The sequence below is a fragment of the Hemitrygon akajei genome, chromosome 12 (genome assembly GCF_048418815.1).
Source record: "Hemitrygon akajei chromosome 12, sHemAka1.3, whole genome shotgun sequence".
Classification (NCBI taxonomy): Eukaryota; Metazoa; Chordata; class Chondrichthyes; order Myliobatiformes; family Dasyatidae; genus Hemitrygon; species Hemitrygon akajei.
Window position 1 is genome coordinate 27,123,174 of NC_133135.1, and position 25,136 is coordinate 27,148,309.

Genomic DNA, 25,136 nt, shown 5'->3' on the forward strand with positions numbered 1-25,136 from the left:
ACCTGTGGATCAATCAATTCACTCGAATCCATTATCTCCATTTTATCCTCTTCTCGTTTCCGTGCTATGAAAAGATGAAATCAAAATGCATCTTCAGCAAGATTTAAGGTATCAGTGAAACTTCCATTTATATATTGTAAATCAAACTAAGAGTGCTGGAAAATACAAAATATTATTGCTGAGTAACATGTGATATTGAAGTCAACAATCACAGCATGGGCAAAGAGAGGTTTAAGGAACAGCTTAAAAGAAATCAGTAATTGAAGGCAAGAGTTTCAGTGCTTAGGTTTAAACTGCTGATGATACAACCATTATTCATCAGCATATGAAGCACTATGAAGAGATTACTGAGAAATTCTTCCCTTGACAATAGCATTAAATCAAATGTCTAGCAGTTTCATTACTTCTAAATTGTTGAGGTGGTTTGGAATCCCAGTGGTCTTACAAATTCTCACAGTAATGTAAGAAACAATAAAATTAACTACAAGTGATATAAACAAACCCTGACCTTTACTAGTAATTATGTAATTATGTGCTTCTAGAATTAATTCTGTTGCCACATGCCAAATTATGAATCCAACCATTACTAATGTATCCCAAGGGTTATGGAGATCCAGGGCTGGCAGATCCATTCCAAGAAAGATCGATCCAACTGTGTGAAGATTAAATTAAATGTCAGCAATTCCTAATGAATACCCAATAATGTAATAAAAGTAAAAACTGATATTACTTTCTACAATAACTCTGGTCATATAATACGAGTTGGGAAGATGTCTACTGTGAAAGGATAACCCAAGCTATGGTCACTATGGAAGAATATCTGAAATTAAAAAACATTGTCTCCCATGGAGGCAAAAAAACCCATCACGTCCATTGGTATGATATGGCCCTCCGTGAGTCAGGGTCGACCGTGGATGTTGCATCCTAGCTGTCTAGATACACAAGCCAGGGCAGTACGATATGGAGAACAAGCTGCTGCCCATGTAGCAAGCTCCCCCTCTCCTTGCATCTGGTGAACCCAAAGGAACGGCAGAGACTGATACAGTTTGTTACCAGCAGTGTTGCAGGAGTTGCCAGTCAGTATTGAACTCAATGTACTCCAGCTCTGGATTTTTCCCTTGGGTTTACTCCCAAAGCCTTCCCATTGAGTGGGTATAATTGCAAGGCAGCAGAGGCTTGAGATCAGAGATTTTCTTCTCCACGGCTGACAGGCCCCATCTGCCCAAAGCGATGGATTTAAAGATGCCAATAATTCACCTTTGCTCCTTCTTGTGTCGGTAGAAATGGTTTCGCCGGGCTTAGTAGCTAAGCCACACGTGAAGGCCAGAGTTGGACTTAGCTGTCAGAGGAAATTTGAGGCACACTCTATTGAAAGCATCTAATAGCTAGCGGGAGCTTGTCCCCATTACCACGCCCGGCTATAACAACCTTAAGGAGCCTCATTAGAATTATATAGTATACAAATAACAGATAATACTTAGTGAAGGCATCGTCTTCTATTTTATTAAATTTTGTAGAGATTTTCACTTGCACATTGTTACCGCTTTAAAAGCATATATTCCCCCCCATCTCCCTGTGTTTTCAATGTGTTCTTTTTTTCTATCCCTTTGAAGAACACTTGCATTACTTACTAGCCAAGGTGCACGGGAAATTAATTCTTAAGATGATAATTCATTGCAGATTGAAGGAGTCACAAGTTAACATAAGGTCCTGTATTCTGTAATTCTTATTAGAAGTTTCCATACTGTTTAATGGAAATCAGCTGAGAACCAGTTTCAGAATTCCTCCACGAGGCATGTCTATTAAATTAATAAATCCTTAGTCCTGCTGTAACTGGTCAGCATTTAAGCCCATTTCTTACCAGCCCACAAACCTTACATTTATCAAGATTCATTAGAAAGTCTTCATTAAATGAAAACATTTTTCTTTAAACTTACCTGCAATTATTCTAGCAAAAGTGCCTGTCGTCCAATGAAACCAGTTAAAGAGATATCGCCTAAAGATGATGAATATTAAAGTCAACAAGTTGTAGAAGTTATAGTGTTAGACGTCCTTGATCTTAGTTTAAGGTATTTTAAAATTACATTGATTTCCTTTCTCATTATCAAAAGTTGTGTCAGAAGAGATTACAGGGAAGTATTACAATGACTGATAGACCTACCTGGGAGCATACGGATTGGTTCTGAATATGGCCACAAGTGCCTGTAGAATCACCAGTGTAAGTATTATACAGCCAAAGTATGGATGAGCACCAGCATTCTACAGGGAGACAGAGGTTCATGAACCCACATTACAACCAATAAACATACCAAATTATACAGAGCTCTCTTAAGAACTGAAGCTTATGGGTATCGAAAACACTTAATAGAATTTAAATTAGTAAATGTAAAACAATTTGCATCCATTCATCAATTGGACATTTAGACATTCACATATCTTATTGTTATTGAAATAAGTAATGTCTGCAGAACTGTTTTCTTCTGTAATGTAAGTTGCTTTTCCACAATATGTTTTTGTATTGGTATTTGTATTGCTTTATGGCGGCTGGGAAGAGATATGTCTCTACCAAAAGAAGTGTAAGGTGCTCCTTCCATCCACTAGCCTGCAGGTCACCCTTGGAAAAGGTGTAGTATTTGCTTAGCCTCATGATCAGGGTCATGTTAAGCTATGGAAGGAGGTGGTGGATGGTCATATGAACAGCTGGTGCATATCACTAATCCTGACAATATGACCACTGACGTCAGGCAGAGAATCTATGAAGAGCATTGATAATAGCTAGGGTCACTAGTCTTGTAAAGACACTGCCCAGAATAAGGGCAAACCACTTCTGTAGAAAAATTTGCCAAGAACGATCATGATCATGGAAACCATGATCACCCACGTCATCCAATATGACACACAATGGTGATGATATTGGTACGTTATTGGTGTATTGGTGATAGTATATTACTGTCACATGTACCTAAATACAGTGCAAAGCTTGCATAATATTCATACAAATGAAATTATTACAGTGGGCAACAAGGTAAACCAATAAAAATGCAGAATAAAGTGCAAAAGCTAAAGAGAAAGTGCAGTTCAGATAAACAATAAATTGGCAAGATCATAACACGGTAGGTTGTGAGGTTGAGTCCATCTTTGGAGGGCACAGGATATATACATCCCAAAGAGGAAGAAGCATTCTAAAGGAATGATGACAAATCCATGGCTAACAAGAGAAGTCAATGTCAACATAAACACCAAAGAGAGGGTGTGTAGTAGAGCAAAAATTAGTGGGAAGTTAATTGGAAAGCTTTGAAAAACCAACAAAAGGCAACTAAAAATGTCATTAAGAAGGTAAAGGTGGTATAGCAAAGCAAGCTACCCAATAATACTAAAGAGGATACCAAAAGTTTCCTAAGATACATAAAGTGTAAAAGAGAGGCAATAGTGGATATCAGACCACTGGAAACAATGCTGGAGAGGTAGGAATGGGGGACAAGCAAATGGCAGACAAGCTGAATAAACACGTTGCATCTGTCTTCACTGTGAAAGACACTAGCAGTATGGTGGAAATTTCAGGTGTTGGGGGCATGAAGTGTATGAAGTTACCATAACTATAGAAAAGATTCTTGGGAATCTGAATGGTCTGAAGGTAAATAAGTCACCTGGACCAGATGGTGGACACTCCAGAGTTCTGAAACAGGTGGCTGAAGAGATTATGGGGGCATTGAATTTCCCCTTGGGGATGAATAAAGTATCTATCTATCTATCTATCTATCTATCTATTAGTAATGATCTCACACAAATCACTAGATTCAGGAATGGTTCTGGAAAACTGGAAAATTGCAAATGTAACTCCACTGCAAGAAGGGAGAGAGACAGAAGAAAGGAAATTATACGCCAGTTAGTCTGACCTCAGTGGTTGGGAAGATATTGGAGACAGTTATTAAGTATGAGGTCTCAGGGTATTTGAAGACATTGATAAAATAGGCCATAGTCAGCATGGTTTCCTCAAGGGAAAATCTTGCTTGACAAATCCGTTGAAATTCTTTGAAGAAATATCAAGCAGAGTAGACAAAGGAGAATCGGTTGATGTTGTGTACCTGCATTTTCAGAAGGCCTTTGACAAGGTGCCACACATGAGGCTGTTTAACAAGCTACAAATGGTATGACAGGAAAGATTCTAGCATGGATAAAGCAGTGGCTGATTGGCAGGAGACAAAGTGGAAATAAAGGGAGCCTTTCCTGGCTGGCTGCTGGTGACTAGTGGTGTTCTACAGATGTCTGTTTGGGACCAGTTCTTTTTACATTATGTCAATGACTTGGATGATGGTATTGATGGCATCATTGCTAAATTTGCAGGTGATATGAAGATAGGTGGAGGAGCAGGTAGTTTTGAGGAAGTAGAGAGGCTACAGAAGGACTTAGACAGATTAGCAGAGGGGGAAAGAAATGGCAGATGGGGAGACTCTTAGTGCTAAATGGAATAGATCACATTTTTGGCTCTGCTCCGATCTTTTATCAATGTCCTAATCTCCCCTTTGTTATATGTATCAAAGTGTCTTTAACATCTTTATATGTTGGAAATTTGAAGTTTAATTGACGGAAATGACTTCCAGAACAAGAAAGGCATTAGCGGAAGGCAAAGAAACCGGTAACGGAAATGGGAAGAAAGAAGACCAACCAACACAGACTCAACTTACTTTACAAGCTATTTCGAACTTACTGGATAAAAGATTCACTGTATTGGATGAAAAACTGGATGAAAAACTTGATAAAAGATTTGCTGCATTGGAAATAATGCTGAAGAAGAATAAAGGCAAATTGAAAGCACTCGAAGAAGAGAACACAATACAACATCGGCAAATTACCGAGCTTACTAAAACTGGGAAACAGAGGAATTCCAAAATGAACTCTTTTGAAAAGAAATCAAATTTGACTACTCGTACACTGGAGCAGTATAAAGCTAAAATTATCGATTTGGAGAGTCGCAGTCGCAGACAGAATTTGCCAATAATAGGTCTCAATGAAGACGTCGAGAGCGGGGACCTTACTGAATTTTTCTCTGAATTCGGATCGGAGGCTTTTAATTCACCCCCGATACTCGATAGAGCGCACAGATTGTTAAAATCTAAACCACCGAAAGAGTTAAAACCACGTCATGTTATTCTGCGGTTTCACTATGTGAGTACAAAGGAGCGCTTAATTCGAATTGCTCATCATAAAGGAATTATTGAATATCAGAATCTCAAGTTCCGTTTGGTTCAAGATTATTGCCCCGGGGTAATGCAAGAAAGAGTGTGTTTTAAAGAAGTCATGTCGCAATGTTATCAAAGGAATCTTTGACCGGCTGTGCTGCATCCCACCCGCTTAAGAGTGGTCTTACCCGATAAATCGTTTAAATGGTTCAAATCAGTGGAAGATGCAAAACAATTTCTCGACGAGAGCTCGGATGTTTAATCAATTTTCCGTTTCTATATATCTGTACACATTGGGTGTGTTAGTTAATAATTAGCTTATAGAGTCGGACATTTTAAGTTTGTGAAACCGTGTCCTTGGGCTGATGTTTTGGATATTTTGTTTGGGCTCATGTCTGTTTTATATTAAAGATTTCTTCCTTTTCCTTTATTATTTTACTCTTCTATTTTTTAATTGTTTGTTTTAGAAAATTATTGAGACTTTTACATGGTGATTAATTACTATGAAGAATGTACTCTGTTTTATTTTTACGACCTTGTTTTTTAAAATGGTCTACAAAGGATTTTTTTTATTTCGTCTGTGTTTGGCATTCTTTTCAGAATATTTTGGCTATGGGGAGTTTTCTTTCTCTTAAAATTTGGAGACTTGCCATCAAGAGAGATGGGGGTTGGGCAGGTCTTAGATAGCTTCCTGACTGCCTATTTGCCAGGTTTCTTGGCTTTGGGGAAGGGGGCAGCGTTTTCTGTTACTCTACTTTTTTTCATTTGGGCTGCCTTGAAACTACAAAAATGTCTCCATTGTCGTAACTTCTGGTTCCTTTTTAAACTTTTTTCCTCTTCCTGGCTCATAAGTTTCCTATGCAACTTGGTTAACCCTTTACATACCATATGGTTTATTTAAGGAAAATGGATAAGATTATTAACTTTGTTTCATGCAACACAAATGGTTTGAATCATCCAATTAATCGGAAGAAGATTTTTAAGGTTTTTCATAGATTAAATGCTTAGATTATATTTGCACAGGAGACTCATGTGAGGAAGGAGGAAAATCAGCATTTTTTTAGGTTTTGGAAGGGACAACAGTTACACTCTAATCCTTCTACCAAAGTGAAGGGTGTTTCCATTTTTATAGATCCTTCAATCTCATTCATCCATTATGACATAATTTCAGATCCATATGGTAGATTTCTAATAACTACTAGTTTACTTTATAACCAAAGAGTAGTTTTGGCTAATGTTTATGCACCTAATACATACTATCCTGAATTTTTAGGCAGCTATTTATATCTTTTCCCAATTTAAATGAATATAGGTTAATAATGGGCGGAGATTTTAATTGTTGTTTGAAACCTATGTTGGATAGGTCTGCACCCAATCAGGTACCTCCAAATATATCTGCAACTTTTATTAATTCCTACTTAGTTGACATGGGAATTTTAGAAATTTGGAGGTTTCTGCATCCCAATGATAAAGAATTCTCCTTTTTTCTCATGTTTATCATAATTAGTCTAGAATCAATTACTTTTTTATTGACTCTCATTTAGTTCCATTACCTGTGAGTATGATGCAATTGCCATTTCCAACCATGCACCTCTGAAATTATCAATTAAATTTAGTGATGTAACTTTTAGTACTAGACAATGGCGGTTCAACTCTATTTTGCTTCAGGATTTAAATTTTGTTAATTTTATTAAAGAACAGATTGCATTTTTCTTTTCATCTAACTCAACAGAAGAAATTTCCAGTGGGATATTATGGGATACCCTTAAAGAATATATCCGTGGATAAATTATTTCATATTCTGCTAGATTGAAAAAAACAAATTAATAGTGAGATATGTGCATTGGCTGATAAGATTAAAGATATTGATAAAAAATATTCTATTGCTCCCAATTTGGAGCTTTATAAAGAGAGAGTTGAACTTCAGATGCAACATAATTTGTTATTAACATCTCCGATTGAAAACCAATTACTTAAATCTAGGAGCCAATTCTATATACATGGTGATAAATCGAATAAGTTGTTGGCTAATCAATTGAAAGCAGCTTTGGCGAAACGTCAGATTAATAAAGTTTGTAGACGGGATGGTGTCTTGACAGTTAATCATGATGAAATTAACAAATCTTTTCAAGAATTTTATAATAATTTATATCAATCAGAATTTCCTGATGATACTACCATAATGAATGAATTTTTAAGGAAACTAAATTTTCCGGAATTACCAGTTGATGAACATTTAGTATTAGATGCACCCATTACTGAAGAGGAAATAAAGAAGGCAATTTTTTCGATAAACTCAGGTAAAGTACCCAGTCCAGATGGCTATATAGCTGAATTTTTTAAAATCTTCTCAGATTTACTCTCTCCCTGGTTATGTAAAGTTTTTAAAGATGCTTTATTAGTAGGTAAATTACCACAATCCTTTTATGAAACATCAATTTCCTTAATTCCTAAAAAAGATAAAGATCCCACTGAATGTACATCATATAGGCCTATATGTTTGTTGAATGTGGATTCTAAAATCTTTAACCAAAATATTAGCAATTAGATTAGAGAAGGTATTGCCTCAGATTATTTCTGAGGATCAAACAGGATTTATTAAAAATCATTATTCACATTTTAACATTAGGAAGTTAATGAACATTGTATACACTACTTCATCTAATACTTCAGAATGTGCTTTTTCGCTTGATGTCGAGAAGGCATTTGATAGACTTGAATGGGAATATTTATTTAATATACTTGAGAAATTTAACTGCAGTTCAAAATTTATGTCTTGGATTAAACTGTTATATCATACACCCTTGGCTGCTGTATTTACCAATAATCAGAGATTCCCTTTTTTAGGCTTTTTTGAGGTACTAGACAGGGCTGTCCTTTAAGTCCTTTATTATTTGATATTGCCCTGGAGCCCTTGGCAATTGTTATTCGTGATTCACCTAATATATTTGGCATTATTCGTGGGAACGGGATGCATAAAATATCATTATATGCAGATAACCTGTTATTATATACTTCTAACCCAGAGAAATCCATTCCTGCAGTAATAACTTTACTTGCCCAGTTTAGTATTTTTTTGGGGTATAAATTGAATCTTGATAAGAGTTGCTTCTCCCATTAAATATGCAAATTTCTATTTATAGACAATCAACATTTAGATTGGCTACTGATTATTTTACTTATTTGGGGATTAAAATTACTAAGAAGTATAAGGATATGTTTAAAGTTAATTTTTTACCTTTAATTGATCATGTTAAACAACTGTTTACTAAATGGTCCCCACTGTCCTTATCTTTCATCAGTAGAATTAATGCTATTAAGTTGTTTATTTTACCTAAACTTCTGTATCTATTTCAGGCAGTATCAATTTTTATTCCTAAATTTTTTTTTTGATACTATCAATTCTAAAATTTCTTCATATATATGGCAATATAGAAATCCCAGGTTAAGTAAGAAATATTTACAGAAATCAAAAAAGGAAGGGGGTTTGGCTTTGCCGAATCTTAGATTTTATTTTTGGGCAGTTAACATTTGATATTTAACGTTTTGGACACAAGAGTTGGATGAAACTCAATCTCCACGATGGATGAACCTCGAGCGTGAATCTATACAGGGGTTTTCGCTGGTTTCTATTCTAGGAGCTGTGCTTCCCTTTGCACTTACTAAATTGAATAATCAAATGATAAATCCAATAGTTAAACATACAATATGAATATGGTTTCAATTTTGTAAATTTTTTGGGTTGAATAAATTTAGGCTGTCAAGCTCTATTATATCTAAATTCTTTTTCCAACCATCTAGAATTGATCAAGCCTTTTTGTTATGGAAAACAAAAGGAATAGCATGTTTTCATGATTTATTTATTGATGATTGTTTTATGTATTTTGAACAGTTGTCTAATAAATATAATTTGCCCAGATCACACTTTTTCAGATATTTACAGATTAGAAACTTTCTGAATGCTGCTTTACCTACCTTTCTGATATCACATCCAATCGCAGTTACAGAAAGAATTTTTGGGTTTAAACCCCTTTCAGAAGAGTTTAATAGCAATTATTTATGATTTGATTACGAAAATGCGTCTAGGTACTTCAGTTAAAATTAAGAATGAGTGGGAAAGAGAACCTCAAATATCTTTATCTACAGAGAAATGGAGGAAAATACTTAAACTAGTTAATACTTCATCAATGTGTGCCAGACATGCTTCGATACAATTTAAGGTGGTTCATAGGGCTCATATGTCCAAGAATAAGTTAGCACATTTTTACCATCATATAAACCCTGTTTGTGATAGATGTAATTCTGAAGTAGCTTCTTTGACACATAAGTTCTGGTCGTGCCCTCTCTTAAGAAAATATTGGAAATATATTTTTGATATTATTTCAGCAGTTCTGCGTGTTGATTTACAACCTCATCCTATTACTGCCATTTTTGGACTACCAGTGATAAACTCCAGTCATTTATCCTCAACAGCTTGTCGTCTAATTGCATTTGTTACATTAATAGCCAGAAGATCCATTTTATTTAAATGGAAAGATTCCAACCCACCTACCACATTTCAATGGTTGTCCCAAACGATTGCATGTTTAAATTTGGAAAAGATTAGGAGCGGCACTATGGTCCCCTCAGTTAAATTTGAAGAAACTTGGAAGCCATTTATTCAATATTTTCATATGATGTAAGTTGACCCTTTCTGAATCCTTTATTCAGTAATTTTTTTATGTATAGAGGAGCGGAGTTAACAACAAAATATAATTTTAACCAATGAATTATGGCAGCAAAATCTTTGTTTTCTTTTAGGTTAGTTTGTTTTAGTTCGGGGATTTTTTTTCTTTTTCTCTTTTTTTATAATTATAATTATCTTTTTCATGGTTAATTAATAAGAGATTGGGAGGTTAGACTCCATTTGTTACTTGGAATATGTGTTTCTGCATGTTAACCATTATTATTGTATTCCTGATCTCTACGTGTTAGTATTAATATTGTTTATTGGAAACTTAATAAAAAGATTGAATAAGAAAAAAAGAAATGGCAGATGGAATAGTACCAGGAAGTGTATGGTCATGCACCTAGGTAGAAAAAATGAATGTGTTGACTACTTCCTAAATGGAGCGAAAATATAAAACACTGAGATGCAAAGGGTCTTAGGGGTCCTTGTGCAGGATTCTCGAAAGGTTAATTTGCAGGTTGAGTCTGTGGTGAGGAAGGCAAGTACAACGTTAGCATTCATTTCAAGGGGATTAGAATATAAAAGCAAGGATGTAATGTTGAGACTTTATAAAGCACTGGCGAGGCCTCACTTGGAATATTGTGAGCAGCTTTAGGCTCCTTATCTTAGGAAGGATGTGCTGAAACTGGAGAGAGTTCAAAGGAGATACACAAAAAATTTTCCAGGATTGAAGGCTTGTCATATGAAGAGCATTTGATGGCTCTGGGCCTGTATTCACTAGAATTCAGAAGAATGAGGGTGACCTCATTGAAACCTCACAAATGGTGAAACGCCTTGATAGAGTGGATGTGGAAAAGATGTTTCCTATGGTGGGAGAATCTAAGACCAGAGGACACAGCCTCAAAATAGAGGGGCGTCTTTTTAGAATGGAGAGGATGAGGAATTTTTTTAGACAGAGAGTGGTGACTCTGTGGAATTCTTTGCCACAGGCAGCTGTGGAGGCCAAGTCTTTATTTATATTTAAGTCAGAGGTTGATAGATTCTTGAATGGTCAGGGCATGAATGGATACAGGAAGAAGGCAGGAGATTGGGGCTAAGAGGAAAATTGGATCAGCCATGATGAAATCGCAGAACAGACTTGATGGGCCAAATGGCCAAATTCTGCTCCTATTTCTTATGGTCTTATACAGGAGGTCCATTGAAGAGTTTGGTAACAGTGGATTAGAAGCTGTCCTGGAGCCTGGGTGTATGTGCTTTTAGGCTTTTGTATCTTCTGCTCAATGGAAGAGCAGAGAAGAGAGAATGTCCTTGGTGGGCAGAGACGTATACACAGTTTTTTTAAAATGATGTAAGTTTTCTAACTCAAAGTATTTATATCAGATTATACAAAGTTAAATTGTTCACTTTAAGTAATGGTCCTGGACTGTGCTATTTAGTATCAAAATGGCAGTGCGAAAGGATGAAGAGAAGAGGTTAGAGAAGGCAAGTAAACTGAATGAATGTGATGAAGTAACAAGAGACTGCAGATGCTGAAAGTCAAAGCAAAAACCAGATGTTGGGGGAACTCAGTGAGTCAGGCAGCAGCTGTGGAGGGAATAGACCTGTGGTGAACTACATATACCTGTCTGGACACGACCCCCTTGCTGACTGCTCCTGTGGCTCCTCCCACTGACCATGGCTCCTCCCACAGACCCCGGTATAAAGGCGATTGAGGCCTGAGCCCTGCCCTCAGTCTCCAGGATATAGCATGGTGGTCAATTGCTGCTTGTTCTTTCTTCCAGTCAATAAAAGCCGATATCTCGCCTCACGTCTCAGAGAGTTATTGATGGTGCATCAAGACCATTGAAATGTCATTCCTCCCACATCTTGTATTTTGAACGAATGTGATCATAGAGTGAGCACTAGCATCCAGTTGCCTTGCCTTCATTATATTCTACCAGGCAAATGTTAGGTATGAATACCACATGGGTGTCACATGAGCTACTAATTGTTTTCAGCTGTTAATTACTATTTGAGTTTTTTATTCCTCTTTGCCAGGGCAATATGGTCTTTAGCTTGAAGAAATGTTCACAATAGAAATTTGACACATTACAGCTAAAAATTATCTTTTTGCAAACCTTTGCCCTGAAACTCCTACTTCTTGTCCCATTTTCTCTTTAACACGTTGGGTTTGGTTTCAGGGCAACAGCAGTTTAATGGTGGATCAGTCATGTCATCACTCAACATGTATAGACCTGGACTCTTATTAGGTCTTATCCACATCCCACCCCTACATAGATTCAACATCTGCTGCCTCCGCCTTCCAGCCTGCTTACACATACTGAGTGTAAAGGTCAAAGGGTACCTGGACCCTTCCTTAGTGTGTCAGTGCATCAGCAATGGAATAGTCAGATGCATGGTCATCTGACCTCCAGTTCATCTCAGACTTCCCTTCAAAACCACTGGCTACATATCAGAATAACTAAAGCAAGGGAGTTTACCAACACTGCCTCCCAATTCCTGCTATTCTAGGATCCTGCTAGATCTAGGAGATCTAGGCCTCATATGGAGCCAGTGATCATTAATGGACAATGTGTGGAGCAGGTTAAGACCTACAAGTATCTGGGAGTACAGTTAGACGAGAAGCTAGACTGGACTGCCAACACAGATGCCTTGTGCAGGAAGGCACAGAGTCGACTGTACTTCCTTAGAAGGTTGGCGTCATTCAATGTCTGTAGTGAGATGCTGAAGATGTTCTATAGGTCAGTTGTGGAGAGCGCCCTCTTCTTTGTGGTGACGTGTTGGGGAGGCAGCATTAAGAAGAGGGACGCCTCACGTCTTAATAAGCTGGTAAGGAAGGCGGGCTCTGTCGTGGGCAAAGTACTGGAGAGTTTAACATCGGTAGCTGAGCGAAGGGCGCTGAGTAGGCTACGGTCAATTATGGATAACTCTGAACATCCTCTACATAGCACCATCCAGAGACAGAGAAGCAGTTTCAGCGACAGGTTACTATCGATGCAATGCTCCTCAGACAGGATGAAGAGGTCAATACTCCCCAATGCCATTAGGCTTTACAATTCTACCGCCAGGACTTAAGAACTTTTTAAAAGCTATTATTAATGCTTTTTGAGATAGTGATTTAGATGCGTATCATATTTTTTACTGAGTTAAGTATTGTATGTAATTAGTTTTGCTACAACAAGTGTATGGGACATTGGAAAAAAAGTTGAATTTCCCCATGGGGATGAATAAAGTATCTATCTATCTATCTATCTATCTATTCCTCTCTGTCACTTTCTCTCACTCTGTAGTTTCCTGGTTTGATTTTGCTACCCTCTTAAACAATCGTACCGCATTATCTCATCTCCAGTCCTGCAAAATTTCACCTCTGACCAGAGAAGGAACAGAAATCTCTGCACAGGCTTCCACAGACTTTTATTTATTTATATATTATTTGTAGATACAGCACAGTAGCAGGTCCTTCTGCCCAACAAGCCTGTGCTGCTCAATTACACCCATGTGACCAGTTAAGCTACTCACTCCTGTGCCATTGGAATTGGGGAAGAAACCGGAGCACCTGGAAGAAACCCACGTGGTCATGGGGAGAAGGTACAAACTACTTACAAGCAGCAGTGGGAAATGAACCCAGGTCATAGGCACTGTAATAGTGGATATCAGGGAACTCCGAATTTGGAGTTGCTAGATCTCTCATCTAAGGCCTAGTTGCCCTTGGTTGGCTGAGTTGAACTCAGATCATTGGTGCTGTAACCTCAACAGTATCATGCCAACCCTATTACCAACTTATCTCTAACTTCCAATCAGGTATGAGAATGCACTGGGTCAGGCCCTGGAGATTTAGACACCTTAATGTACTTTATGTACTTTCTAATACCTCCTCCCTGATAATTTGTATGTGCCTTAAGTCAAAACCACTCATTTGCCCCGTTTCCTTACCTCCCATAATTTCCTCCACAGCATAAACTGAAGAGAAATTGAAAGCCTCACGCATTTCCTTTTGGACCATTTGATTTTTAAGGGAACTCATCCATTCCCTAGCCACCCTTTTAATTTCTTAATTACCTGTAGAATATCTTGGGATTTTGTCTCAACTTGTCTGCCAGGTCTTTCTCATATTCTCTTTTTGCCGTCTTAACTTCCCTTATAAGTGCACTTCTACTGTTCTTGTCATCAGCAAGAAATTAACTGGTTCTCAATTGCTTACGTTTAGTGGATGCCTCTTTTTCTAAACCAGAGTCTCAACATCTCTTGTCAATCAGCCTTGTGTTTCACCCTGCCAAGAACATGCAGACTCTGTATTCCTGAAACAAGATCCAAGCTCTTGGATCCCTGCAACCTTCACCATCTCCTCAGCCACACATACATCTGAGCCATCTTTTTTTTTATTTCTACCTTTACAAGCATATGGCACTGGGAGTAATCTAGAGATCACTACCCTTAAGGTACTTTATTGAAAGTGAAACACAATCACCACATGAAATTCAATGAGACTAGCATTTTACAGATTGCTTCAATTGCTCCTTTCGTAAAAATTCCCATAAGTCCTCTTAATGAACTTAAGTGACTTAACTGAACACTGCAATGGTATTTGCTTAGTGAGGTCATAGAATTTGCTATATTCCTTGGACAATATTGGGCAAGACTAAAGTAGAGATGTCCGCCACTAATATCTGAAGCATGTTTTAAAGATTTTCTACACACATAAAATGGGCATAATATCTCTGCTATGTTGTCCATGGTAATATTGGCTTGCCTTCCATCATCTGAATTACATTAGTTCTTAGGAAAAGATGTCTAAGTTTGCCTGCACAAAAAGGTAAGAAGCATGTCTGCAAAGGACAATACCTTTTTGCAATTTCCAGAGCCATGATCCCAGATATCTAGGCCTTGGTCCACAATCCATTCCTGAATCTAGGCACCAAGCCCTTAGTATGTCCTCTAACCCCCAACCCAGCCTTTGATCTCCTTTCCCCACAGCAGCCAAATCCCAACTATTTACAAAGATTAGCTGGGTCTACCACATAAATCCTTAATCAAACCAAGACAAATGTTGGCCTTCTGTGGCTTCATTCAAGCAATTAGGTGAAGATAGTCCTGGTCACTTCTGCTTTGGAGAGACAGCAAATTATGTACTAGTGCAAGGAATCAATGGCTTTGGATAAGGGAGGAGTGAGGGCAACATTAGGAAAACAGAGTACCAAGCCAATAATAGAAGTTCAAATCGGAACAATACATCTGTAAAAAGTCTGAATCATAAAATAAATCAGCTAGGTGGATATACTTAAAACTAGAGAGCTAATAAGAAAAAAAACTCTGATTCCTGTCTCAACACCCTATCTCCTCCTCTCCTTAAAAAATTCTCTTTGGCATCTGCCCAAATATCTCCTGATGTGATATATATCACACTTACCTCCTTTAACACATTAAAACATAACTTTAGAGCATGCAAAACAGAGCTTCTATGTGTGAGGAAGTGTACAAAGGCATAGAAAATATTGATACATTCATGGACTTGTAATGAACAATTGACTGAATTATGACTGTTCATGCATCATGCTAGTTTAGCATTGAAAAGTAAAGAAAAAGAAAAATTTCCCCTTATTATCAAAACTGCTGACTTACCTGGTTCCAGCCTCCTCTGTAAAGAAAAGGAAGAATAAAACCAATGCATGTAAAGAATACTGTGGTCATCATCAGAATGCTGTGCACCTAAAACAAGACAGGATATTGAAGTGATAATGGAGCACATGCACTTTAAAAACAATGACTCTGGATTAATTCCCTCACTGTCTGCGTGCACAGCTGTGTGTCCAAAATATGGTGTATGGTATCAGCAACTATATGCAACACATTGAAATGTCAACACCCAAACAGTCAATATATTCTGTATACAGTTATATATATATGCATTTTGAATACACTAATGATACAACCCAAATCAGTAAGCCCTTTGTTCTTATCAAAATGACTCGTTTTACTGAGAAACTCAACTGGTGGAGAAAGAATTAGGTTTAAAATGTCATGTATTTTTAAAAAACCTGTTCCTCAGGTATTTATTCCTCTTTAATAAATTTTGTTGCAAAGAATAATAATTTTTTATTGAAAGTAAATCACTTTACGAAACAGGGAGACAAGCATTTTACAAATGATTAAATTGCTGCAGTTTACTGAGAAATCCAACATAATGGATCAAGTTCTTAGACCAAGAACCATTGTCATATTTGATGACAATTATGAATTGATTCACAGAGGGGAGATGCTTGGCCTTTCAAAGGCTAGAACTTTCAGGATAAAGAACAAGGTATGAGTTCAGTGGATACCAGTTAATTGTGACACATCAGGACCAGTGCATTTTGGCTCATTTAAGTGGCTGATCCTATTAGCTGAAGTTTCATGGAAATAGTTAAAAGGTATAAAAAAAGAACTACTGCTTAACTGAGTAACATCCAACATGCTCTTTTGATTGACAGTAAATGAACAAAGACAGTGCACACACCGAGTATATATAATGGACTCCCTTCATAAAATGCTTTAGATGATTGCAGATTGCATCCTCTGAATCTTAACTTTCATTGTAACATTCAAGATAATTGCCGATATCTTCAAATTCTTTGCAGTTCCTAACTTGTTCAAGCAGTGAAATCATTTCATTTTCACTTCTGGATGTTTCTGGCATCTCCAAGCCGGAAGGCTTGAAACCATGGTGAGCAAAACAATTCTGAATTATCTTACTGCTTATTTTTCACCAACTATCAGTGACAAATATCACAGCTTTTTGAACCAAAAATACACTCTGATTCTATTTAAAAACTGATCACTCTAAGCACAGCATGGTATCTAATGGCAAGTGCACGCGACTGATGCTAGATAGATATTGTTTGGCAACAGTATCATGTCACAATTAAATGAAGGAATATAGTCTCAAATAAATGAAGGAAATCCCAGGCTTTTTCTCGAATTTGTTTTTGTTACTTCAGAATTGTCCCAAATAAATGGCTGTCGAATTAACTGATGGCCCAATTAACCAGACTCCACTGTATTCTGAATCTTCGGGATTCTCCCCTGGAAGTGGCTCATGATTCTCCCCAGGTTACAGCAGGGTTCCATTCCTGAGAACTATTCATAACCCAAAATGTTTGCAAGTCAAATGGCAGAGGCTGCCTGAAGAGATGGGTTATCCCACAGGAATGGATAATCTAAATTTTGTTTTGCCATTCATGAAGGCTAACATTAACAAATTTAGCCTGAGCCAATCTCAGACTAATGATTAAATTCTTTTAAATCCATACCGCGTGTCTGTGTGTATTTATAGGCAAGATATAAATCAGGTGTACTTAACCTGTATGGATCCAGACAGAATGAAATTAAGTCTGAAACTGATAGTAGGATCATACTAGAAAATAAATGCAATGGACGATTGGGTATAATCTTATTGACCAGCAAAGTCAAATTCTGAGCTTGTGCTTCTCTAGCCTGAAAGAATTATGGTAGAAAACTGTATAATATTTTTAAGAACTGTAAAAGCATAACCACAAGGTGGCACCGCCTGCTGCATTATCATGGTCATTCAGGAGAATTCAGCAATTTAGTTAGAGCAATTTGAATTCTGGGCTTATTGCTGAAATTGTATCGGGTTTGTCACGTGCAATTAACATTAAAACTCAGGTTATGTGTATGTAGACCCCAATCATAAGACCAGAAGACACAGGAGCAAGTTAGGCCATTTGGCCCATCAAGTCTCTGCTATTCATCGCAGCTGATTTATTATGCCTCTCAACCTCAATCTCCTGCATTCTCCCCATAATTTTTGACACCCTGACTAATCAAGCACCTATCAACCTACACTTGAAATATACTCAATGATCTGGCCTCCACAGCTGCCTGTGGGAATGAATTCTACAGATTCTCATCTGTTCTAAATGGATGTCCCTCTAGCCTAAGGCTGTGTCATCTGGTCCTAGACTCATTCACTACAGGAAACATCCTCCAGTGACAAACACCCTCTCTACATCCATTCTATCCAGACCTTTTAAAATTCAATAGATTTCAATGAGATAGCCTCTTATTCTTCTAAACTCCAGGGAATACAGGCCCAGAGCCATCAAACACTCCTCATACATTAATCCCTTCATTCTTAAAATCATTCTCATGAATCTCCTCTGGACCCTCTCCAATGTCAGCACATCTTTTCTTAGATATTGGGCCGAAAACTGCTCACAGTACTCCAAATATTCCAAATGCGATCTGATCAATGCCTCATAAAGCCTCAGCATTACATCCTTTCTCTCGTATTCTGGTCCTCTCAAAATAAATGTTAACATTGCATTTGCTTTTCTTACTACTGACTCAATCTGCAAGTTAACCTTAACGAATTCTGCACAAGGACTTCCATGTCCCTTTGCATCTCCGGATTTTGAATTTTCTCCGCACTTGGAAAATAGTCTTCACATTTATTCTTTCTACCAAAGTGCACGACCATACACTTTTGTATGCTATATTCCATCTGGCTCTTCTTTGCCCATTCTCACAATCTGTCTCAGTCCTTCTGCAGACTCTCTTCTTCCTCAACACTACATGCCACTTGACCTATCTTTGTATGGTCCACAATCCTGGCCACAAATCCATCAATTCAGTCACCAAAATCATTGACAAATAATGTGAAAGTAGTGGTTCCAACACCATCTGTATCGGAACACTATTAGTCACTAGCAGCCAACCAGAAAAGGCCCCCTTTTTCCCACTCTATCCGTCCTGCCAGTCAGCCAATCTTCTATCCATGAAAGTATCTTTCCTGTAATATCATGGGCTCTTATCTTGCTGAACAATCTCATGTGTGGCACCTTGCCAAATGCCTTCTGAAAATCCAAGCAAACATCCACTGACTCTCCTGTACCTATCTTGCCTGTTACTTCCTTAAAGAATTCCGCTAGACTTGTCAGGCAATATTTTCCCTTAAGAAACTTTGGCCTTCTTTATCATGCATTCCATGTACTCTGAAACCTCATCCTTAATAAAGGAATACAACAGCTTCCCAACCATCGAGGTCAGACTAACTGGCCTATAGTTTCCTTTCTTCTGCCTCTCTCCCTTCTTAAAGAGTGGACTGGCATTTGCAATTTTTCAGTCCTCCAGAACCATGTCAGCATCTATTGATTCTTGAAAGATCACTACTAATACCTCCACAATATCTTTAGCAACCTCTTTAAGAACACTGGGGTCCATCTGGTCCAGGTGATTTATGTACCTTGAGACCTTTCATCGTCCCAAGCACCTTCTCCTTAATAATAGTAATAATGCTCACTTCTACCCCCTAACACTCTTGAATTTCTGTCATGCTGTTAGTGTCCTCCACAGTGAAGACTGCACAAAATACTTATTAATTTCATCTGCCATTTGTCTGTCCCCCATTACTACTTGTCCAATGTCATTTTCCATTGGTTCAATATCCACTCTTGCCTCTCTTTTACTCTTTATATATTTGGAAAAAAATTGGTATCCTCTTTTATATTATTGGCTAGCTTCCCTTCATAGTTCATGTTTTCTCTCCATGTGGCTTTTCCGTTGCCTTCTGTTAGTTTTTAAAAGCTTCCCAATCATCCAACTTCCCATGAATTTTTGCTACTTTGTATGTCCTCTCCTTTGCTTTTCTGCTGTTTTTGACTTCCCTTGTCAGCCACAGTTGCCTCATTCCCCCTTTACTTCTTCATCCTTGAGACCTATCTATCCTGCATCTTTTGAATTGTCTCCAGAAACTCCAGCCATTGTTGTTCTGTCATCATCCCTGCTAGTGTCCCCTTCCATTCAACCTTGTCCAGCTCCTCTCTCATGCCTCCGTAATTCCTTTTATCCCACTCTAATAATGATACATCTGACTTTATCATCTCCCTCTCAAACTGCAGGGTGAATTCTATCATATTATATTTGCTGCTTCATATTACGTTTCTAGGTTTCTTTGCTGGAACATCTTTGCCAGGACAATGTGGTCTTTGGCTTGGAGAAATGTTCACATCAGAAACTTAACACATTACAGCTAAAAATTATCTTTTTGCAAACCTTTGCCCTGAAACTCCTCCTTCTTGTCCCATTTTCTCTTTAACACAAGTTGGGTTTGGTTCCAGGGCAACAGCAGCTTAATGGTAGATCAGTCAGGTCATCACTCAACATGTAGAGACCTGGACTCCTATTATACTGAGCTATTCTATTATATTACGATTGCTGAGGGATTGGAACAGGGGGCAAGGATGCAGATTTCTGGATCATTGGGACCTCTTTTGGGGCAGGCATGACCTGCACAAAAAGGACAGGTGGCACTTGAATCCAAGGGAGACCAATATACTGGCAGGGAGGTTTGCTAAGGCTATTGGGGAGAGTTTAAACTAGAATTGCTTGGGGTTGGGGACCGAACTGAAGAGACAGAGGAAAGGGCGGTTGGCTCACAAATAGAGAACGCTTGTAGGCGGTGTGAGAGAGGAAAGGCAGGTGATAGAGAAGGGATACGCTCAGACCGATGGTTTGAGATGTGTCTATTTTAAAGCAAGAAGCATCATGAACAAAGCGGATGAGCATAGAGCGTGGATCAAGTACTTTGAACTATTATGTTGTGGTCATTACAGAGACTTGGGTGGCTCAAGGGCAGGAATGGCTACTTAGAGTGCCAGGCTTTAGATGTTTCAGAAAGGACAGGGAGGGAGGCAAAAGAGGTGGGGGCGTGGCAGTGCTGATCAGAGATAGTGTCACGGCTGCAGAAAAGGAGGAAGTCATGGAGGGATTTTCTGCTGAGTCTCTGTAGGTGGAAGTTAGGAACAGCAAGGGGTCAATAACTCTACTGGGTGTTTTTTATAGACCACCCAATAATAACAGGGAAATCAAGAAGCTGAAAGGGAGACAGATTCTGGAAAGGTGCAATAATTACAGGGTCGTCGTGGTGGGAGATTTTAATTTCCCTAAAATTAATTGGCATCTTCCTTGAGCAAGGGGTTTAGATGGGGTGGAGTTTGTTAGGTGTGTTCAGGAAGGTTTCCTGACTCAATATGTAGGTAAGCCTACAAGAGGAGAGACTGTACTTGATCTGGTATTGGGAAATGAACCTGGTCTGGTGTCAGGTCTCTCAGTAGGAGAGCATTTTGGAGATAGTGATCATAATTCTATCTCCCTTACCATAGCATTGGAAAGGGATGGGAACAGACAAGTTAGGAAAGCGTTTAATTGGAGTAAGGGGATATATGAAGCTATCAGGCAGGAACTTGGAAGCATAAATTGGGAACAGATGTTCTTGGGGAAATGTACAGCAGAAAAGTGGCAATGGTTGTATCATCAGCAAATTTATAAATGGTATTTAAACTATGCCTAGCCACACAATCATGGGTATAGAGAGAGCAGAGTAGTGGGCTAAGCACACACCCCTGAGGTGCACCAGTGTTGATCATCAGCGAGGAGGAGATGTTATCACCAATCTGCACAGATTGAGGTCTTCCAGTTAGGAAATCGATGATCCAATTGCAGAAGGAAGTACAGAGCCCCAGGTTCTGTAACTTATCAAGCAGGATGGTGTTAAATGCTGAGTTATGGTCGATGAACAGAATCCTGATATAGGTGTTGAGATTTCTATAAAGAACAGATAATCTAAACCTTAATTTTACACACTTTCATGAATTGGTAGGGTGCTTCTTTTCAGCTGCTTACTTGTATGCTAAACAATCAAACTCTACATCTTAGAATCAAATATTGTCATGTAAAGTCTATAGTGCAAGGTTTGTTGCAGGTGCACAGATAGGAGTGGTGAAATACTGGCACCTTCAAAAGTCTCAACTGTTCACCTGTGTTGCAAACTTTCCTATTTCACTTTACACAGCCAGTAGATTAATAAGTACAGATATATTAGGTATATCATGTTCATAGAGATTTTCAGTGGAGCCCAGGATGGAAAAATCACAGACCTGGCATCTATAAATCAGGTGCATCAGAAATGAATTCATGGTCCAACTTTTTATAGAAATTTCAGTCTCTTAAATCCAATAGGGATAAATTTTGAACTTTATCAGCCAAGCATAAAGAGTAATGCCTTGATGGAAGTGGAAATCCCTGCAAGACAGCCTAACAGTTACAAAAACTATCAGGTTCTTCTTTCTGCATTCACGTTAGTCATTCACATACTGGTGTGATCCTTATGAACAATCAACTCTCCTCAGATACCTTCCAGGTGATGCTGAGTTCCCAGAAAATAAAACATTTATGATCAACCAAGGCTAATGAAATGAACCAGCATTAATCACATACCAGAAACCAGATCTTCTTCCCAAACACTGTGGTAGATGGCCAGACAGGTTTAAAGAATCGAGCTACGATAACACCAGTGTTGGCTGTTGTCACCCATGCAATAAACATTAATGATCCTAAGAAGAATAAATAAAAAATGAACTTGTTATTGCTCACCAGAATATAATCTGAAAGCTCTTATCAAATTAAACTACCAAGAGACTCAATCTTTCTTGTACCATTGCCCAGGCATCTTCAGTAATTTACCGAACATTACAAATCTCTGAACAACACATACAAAATGCTGGAGGAACTCAGCAAGTCAGGCAGCATCTATAAAGAGGAAAAACCAGTTAATATTTCAGACCAAGATCCTTCATCAGGACTGGAAAGGAAGGAGGATGAAGCCAGGATAAATAGGCAAGGAGAGGGGAAGGAGAACAAACTGAATCCACCATTCTGTTCTGTCATTTGTAAAATATTCCAAAAATTTTGTAATTAAATCCTAAAATTGTGTTGTCTTTCAAATTCAGGTTAAAATACCACTGGTTGAAAGGAAAAGATAATGAGGCCTAATAACTAGTGATGTGGATTATGCTAATGTAATAACAGGGATCTGCAGACAGAGCCTCAAAGTAGAGACATGGAATACAGTAGTGATGACACCAAGAGGAAGAATAGCCCTTAACTCGGCAGTGGAGTTATCAGGGCACCGTCATGACAGTGTTTCCATAGCAAGCTATTCTTGTTTTTACAAGGATGAGTTGCTAGCTCGACGCTCGACCCAACTTGGATTCGAATTCGGGAACCTTCGCTCCGGAGTCCGGCGCTGATATTATTGTGCCACCAAGCGGGACGATCACACCAAAGTTTCGGGAATTACATTAGTTATGTTATAGTGTGTAACCACTTTTGTAATAGAAAACTGGATTTGCTGTTAGACCTGTGGATAATTATTTTATTCTGAAATCAGGACCTAGCCTGCTGCATAATTAAGTCTTCCTCTAGCCACCAATCTGTTATTAAAATGTAGTTTTACTGGGAATCTCGTCACCTGAGAATGGAAAAGCTGTACCAAGTTCATGCTCAGGTAGATCAGCTTTGACTGGACTCCTGGTGCACACCAGAATATTTTTTTTGAATAAGTCATCCATTATTTTGAACACTGACTCCGTGTAGCTTTCAGTTTGCTCCTGTATCACCAACGTCCAGTCAACTTGGTTCTGTTGATGTGATGTTAAGTGCTGGAATATATATATTGGCGACAGCAGCTCACTAATACACCAGAGAAAATAATCACACTTCCCTCAACACCTGATAGAAACCGAAGTAAATCCAAAAACCAGGGATCAGTGCAAAGCACTTCAACTCAGCACTCAAGTATGGAGAGGTAGACGGAAATCATTAACAATACCATAGTGAATCATGTGCTCAAGGGCCAGTGATGTGGATGGGTAATGAAGGACATGTGTGGATGTCAGGCTGTCCCAGGTCAGTTGTGTCCTGGGATTAGATGTCCATCTTAGCAGGAGGCAAGAGTTCCAATGAGTCAGCTAGCTTGGCGTTAGTGTCCTGGAGTTCGGAGTTCCATCATCAACTTGTCCAGGGATCAGTACCGAAGATTGATCAGAAGTCCAAATGTTGATCAGAAGTCCAGAAGTTGAAGCCCGATACCCGAAGACTTGAGACTGAAGGACTGGAGGCCTGTCCTGGGGTTGGAGGAATGTTGTTGTGTGGGTGGGAGGGAGGGGGAAAAGCAACTTATTTTGCTGTTGTTATTTTGTTACTTGCTGTGTTCTGATGGTGTGTCCTCTGCTGTTATTGTGAGCATGCTACTGTATGTTGGCGCCAGAATGTGTGGTGACACTTGCAGGCTGCCCACAGGACATCCTTTGATTGTGTTGGCAGTTAAACAATTGACAGATTTCAGTGAATGTTTTGATGTACATATGATAAAATAATGAACCTGAATCTGAATCAAGTTAAAAACTGGCTGAGGACTTTTCATTATGTTTGGGCAAAAGTATCAGCAGAAGGGCTTTGCACCGTTTCCCCCGAGAGTCTCACGACCATGCACAGATATTTGTTCACTCCACTTGTCATTAACAAGCAGTTGAGAACACTGGACTAAACACAAGTCCAAATTTGCCTGCATGACTATACACCAAAACTATCATAACGCCAGCCAATGTGACTTCAGATAGACAGTTTCTGTATGTGTGAACAATAGATCAACTGTGCTCTATCTAATACAACAGGTCAAGTCTAACCTGAAAATGTTAGACACTGACAATAAAAGTGAAGATTTCAGGTCGGTGGGTATTTCCAGCATTTTCTGTTCTGATTTGGGATCTCCAGCATGTGTTCTACTTTAGACCGTAAGATATAGGAGCTGAGTTGGGCCATCTGTCCCACTGAGTCTGCTCCGCCATTTCATCATGGCTGATCCAATTATCCTCTCAGTCTCCATCTCCTGCCTTCTCCTCGTATCCCCTCATGTCTTGTCCAATCAAGAATCTATCAACCTCTGCCTTAAGTATATATAAACACTTGGCCTCCACTGCTGCTGCTGGCAACAAATTCCATAGATACACCACTCTCTGGCTAAAGAAATTCCTCCTCATCTCCATCCTAAAAGGACGCCGCACTATTCTGATGCTGTGCCGTTTGGTCTTACTCTCTCCCGTCATAGGAAACATCCTCTCCACATCCACTCCATCAAGGCCTTTCACCATTCGATAGGTTTCAACCCCTCATTCTTCTGAATTCTAGAGAATACAGGCCCAGAGCCATCAAATGTTCTTCATATGACAAGCCACTCAATTCTGGAATCATTTTTGTGAACCTCCTTTGAATTCTCTCCAGTTTCACTACATCCTTTCTAAGGTAATGGGGCCCAAAGCTGCTCACAATACTCCAAATGATACCTCAGCAGTGCTTTATAAAGTCTTAACATTACATCCTTGCTTTTATGTTCTAGTTCTATTGAAACAAATGCTAACATCGTATTTACCTTTCTCACCAAAGACTCAACC

At 38.6% G+C, this 25,136-nt stretch overlaps 1 protein-coding gene across 1 annotated transcript in view; it reads right to left on the bottom strand.

Annotated features, from left to right (window-relative positions):
- Positions 1-25,136, bottom strand: part of frrs1a (ferric-chelate reductase 1a) — a 56,077-nt gene that overhangs the window by 288 nt on the left and 30,653 nt on the right. The window contains exons 10-15 of the mRNA XM_073062765.1: positions 22,123-22,238; positions 15,469-15,555; positions 2,162-2,259; positions 1,938-1,996; positions 509-652; positions 3-64 (exon numbers count right to left, since the gene is read on the bottom strand). Coding sequence (XP_072918866.1) covers positions 3-64; positions 509-652; positions 1,938-1,996; positions 2,162-2,259; positions 15,469-15,555; positions 22,123-22,238 — 566 coding nt within the window. The remainder of the gene's footprint in view (positions 1-2; positions 65-508; positions 653-1,937; positions 1,997-2,161; positions 2,260-15,468; positions 15,556-22,122; positions 22,239-25,136) is intronic.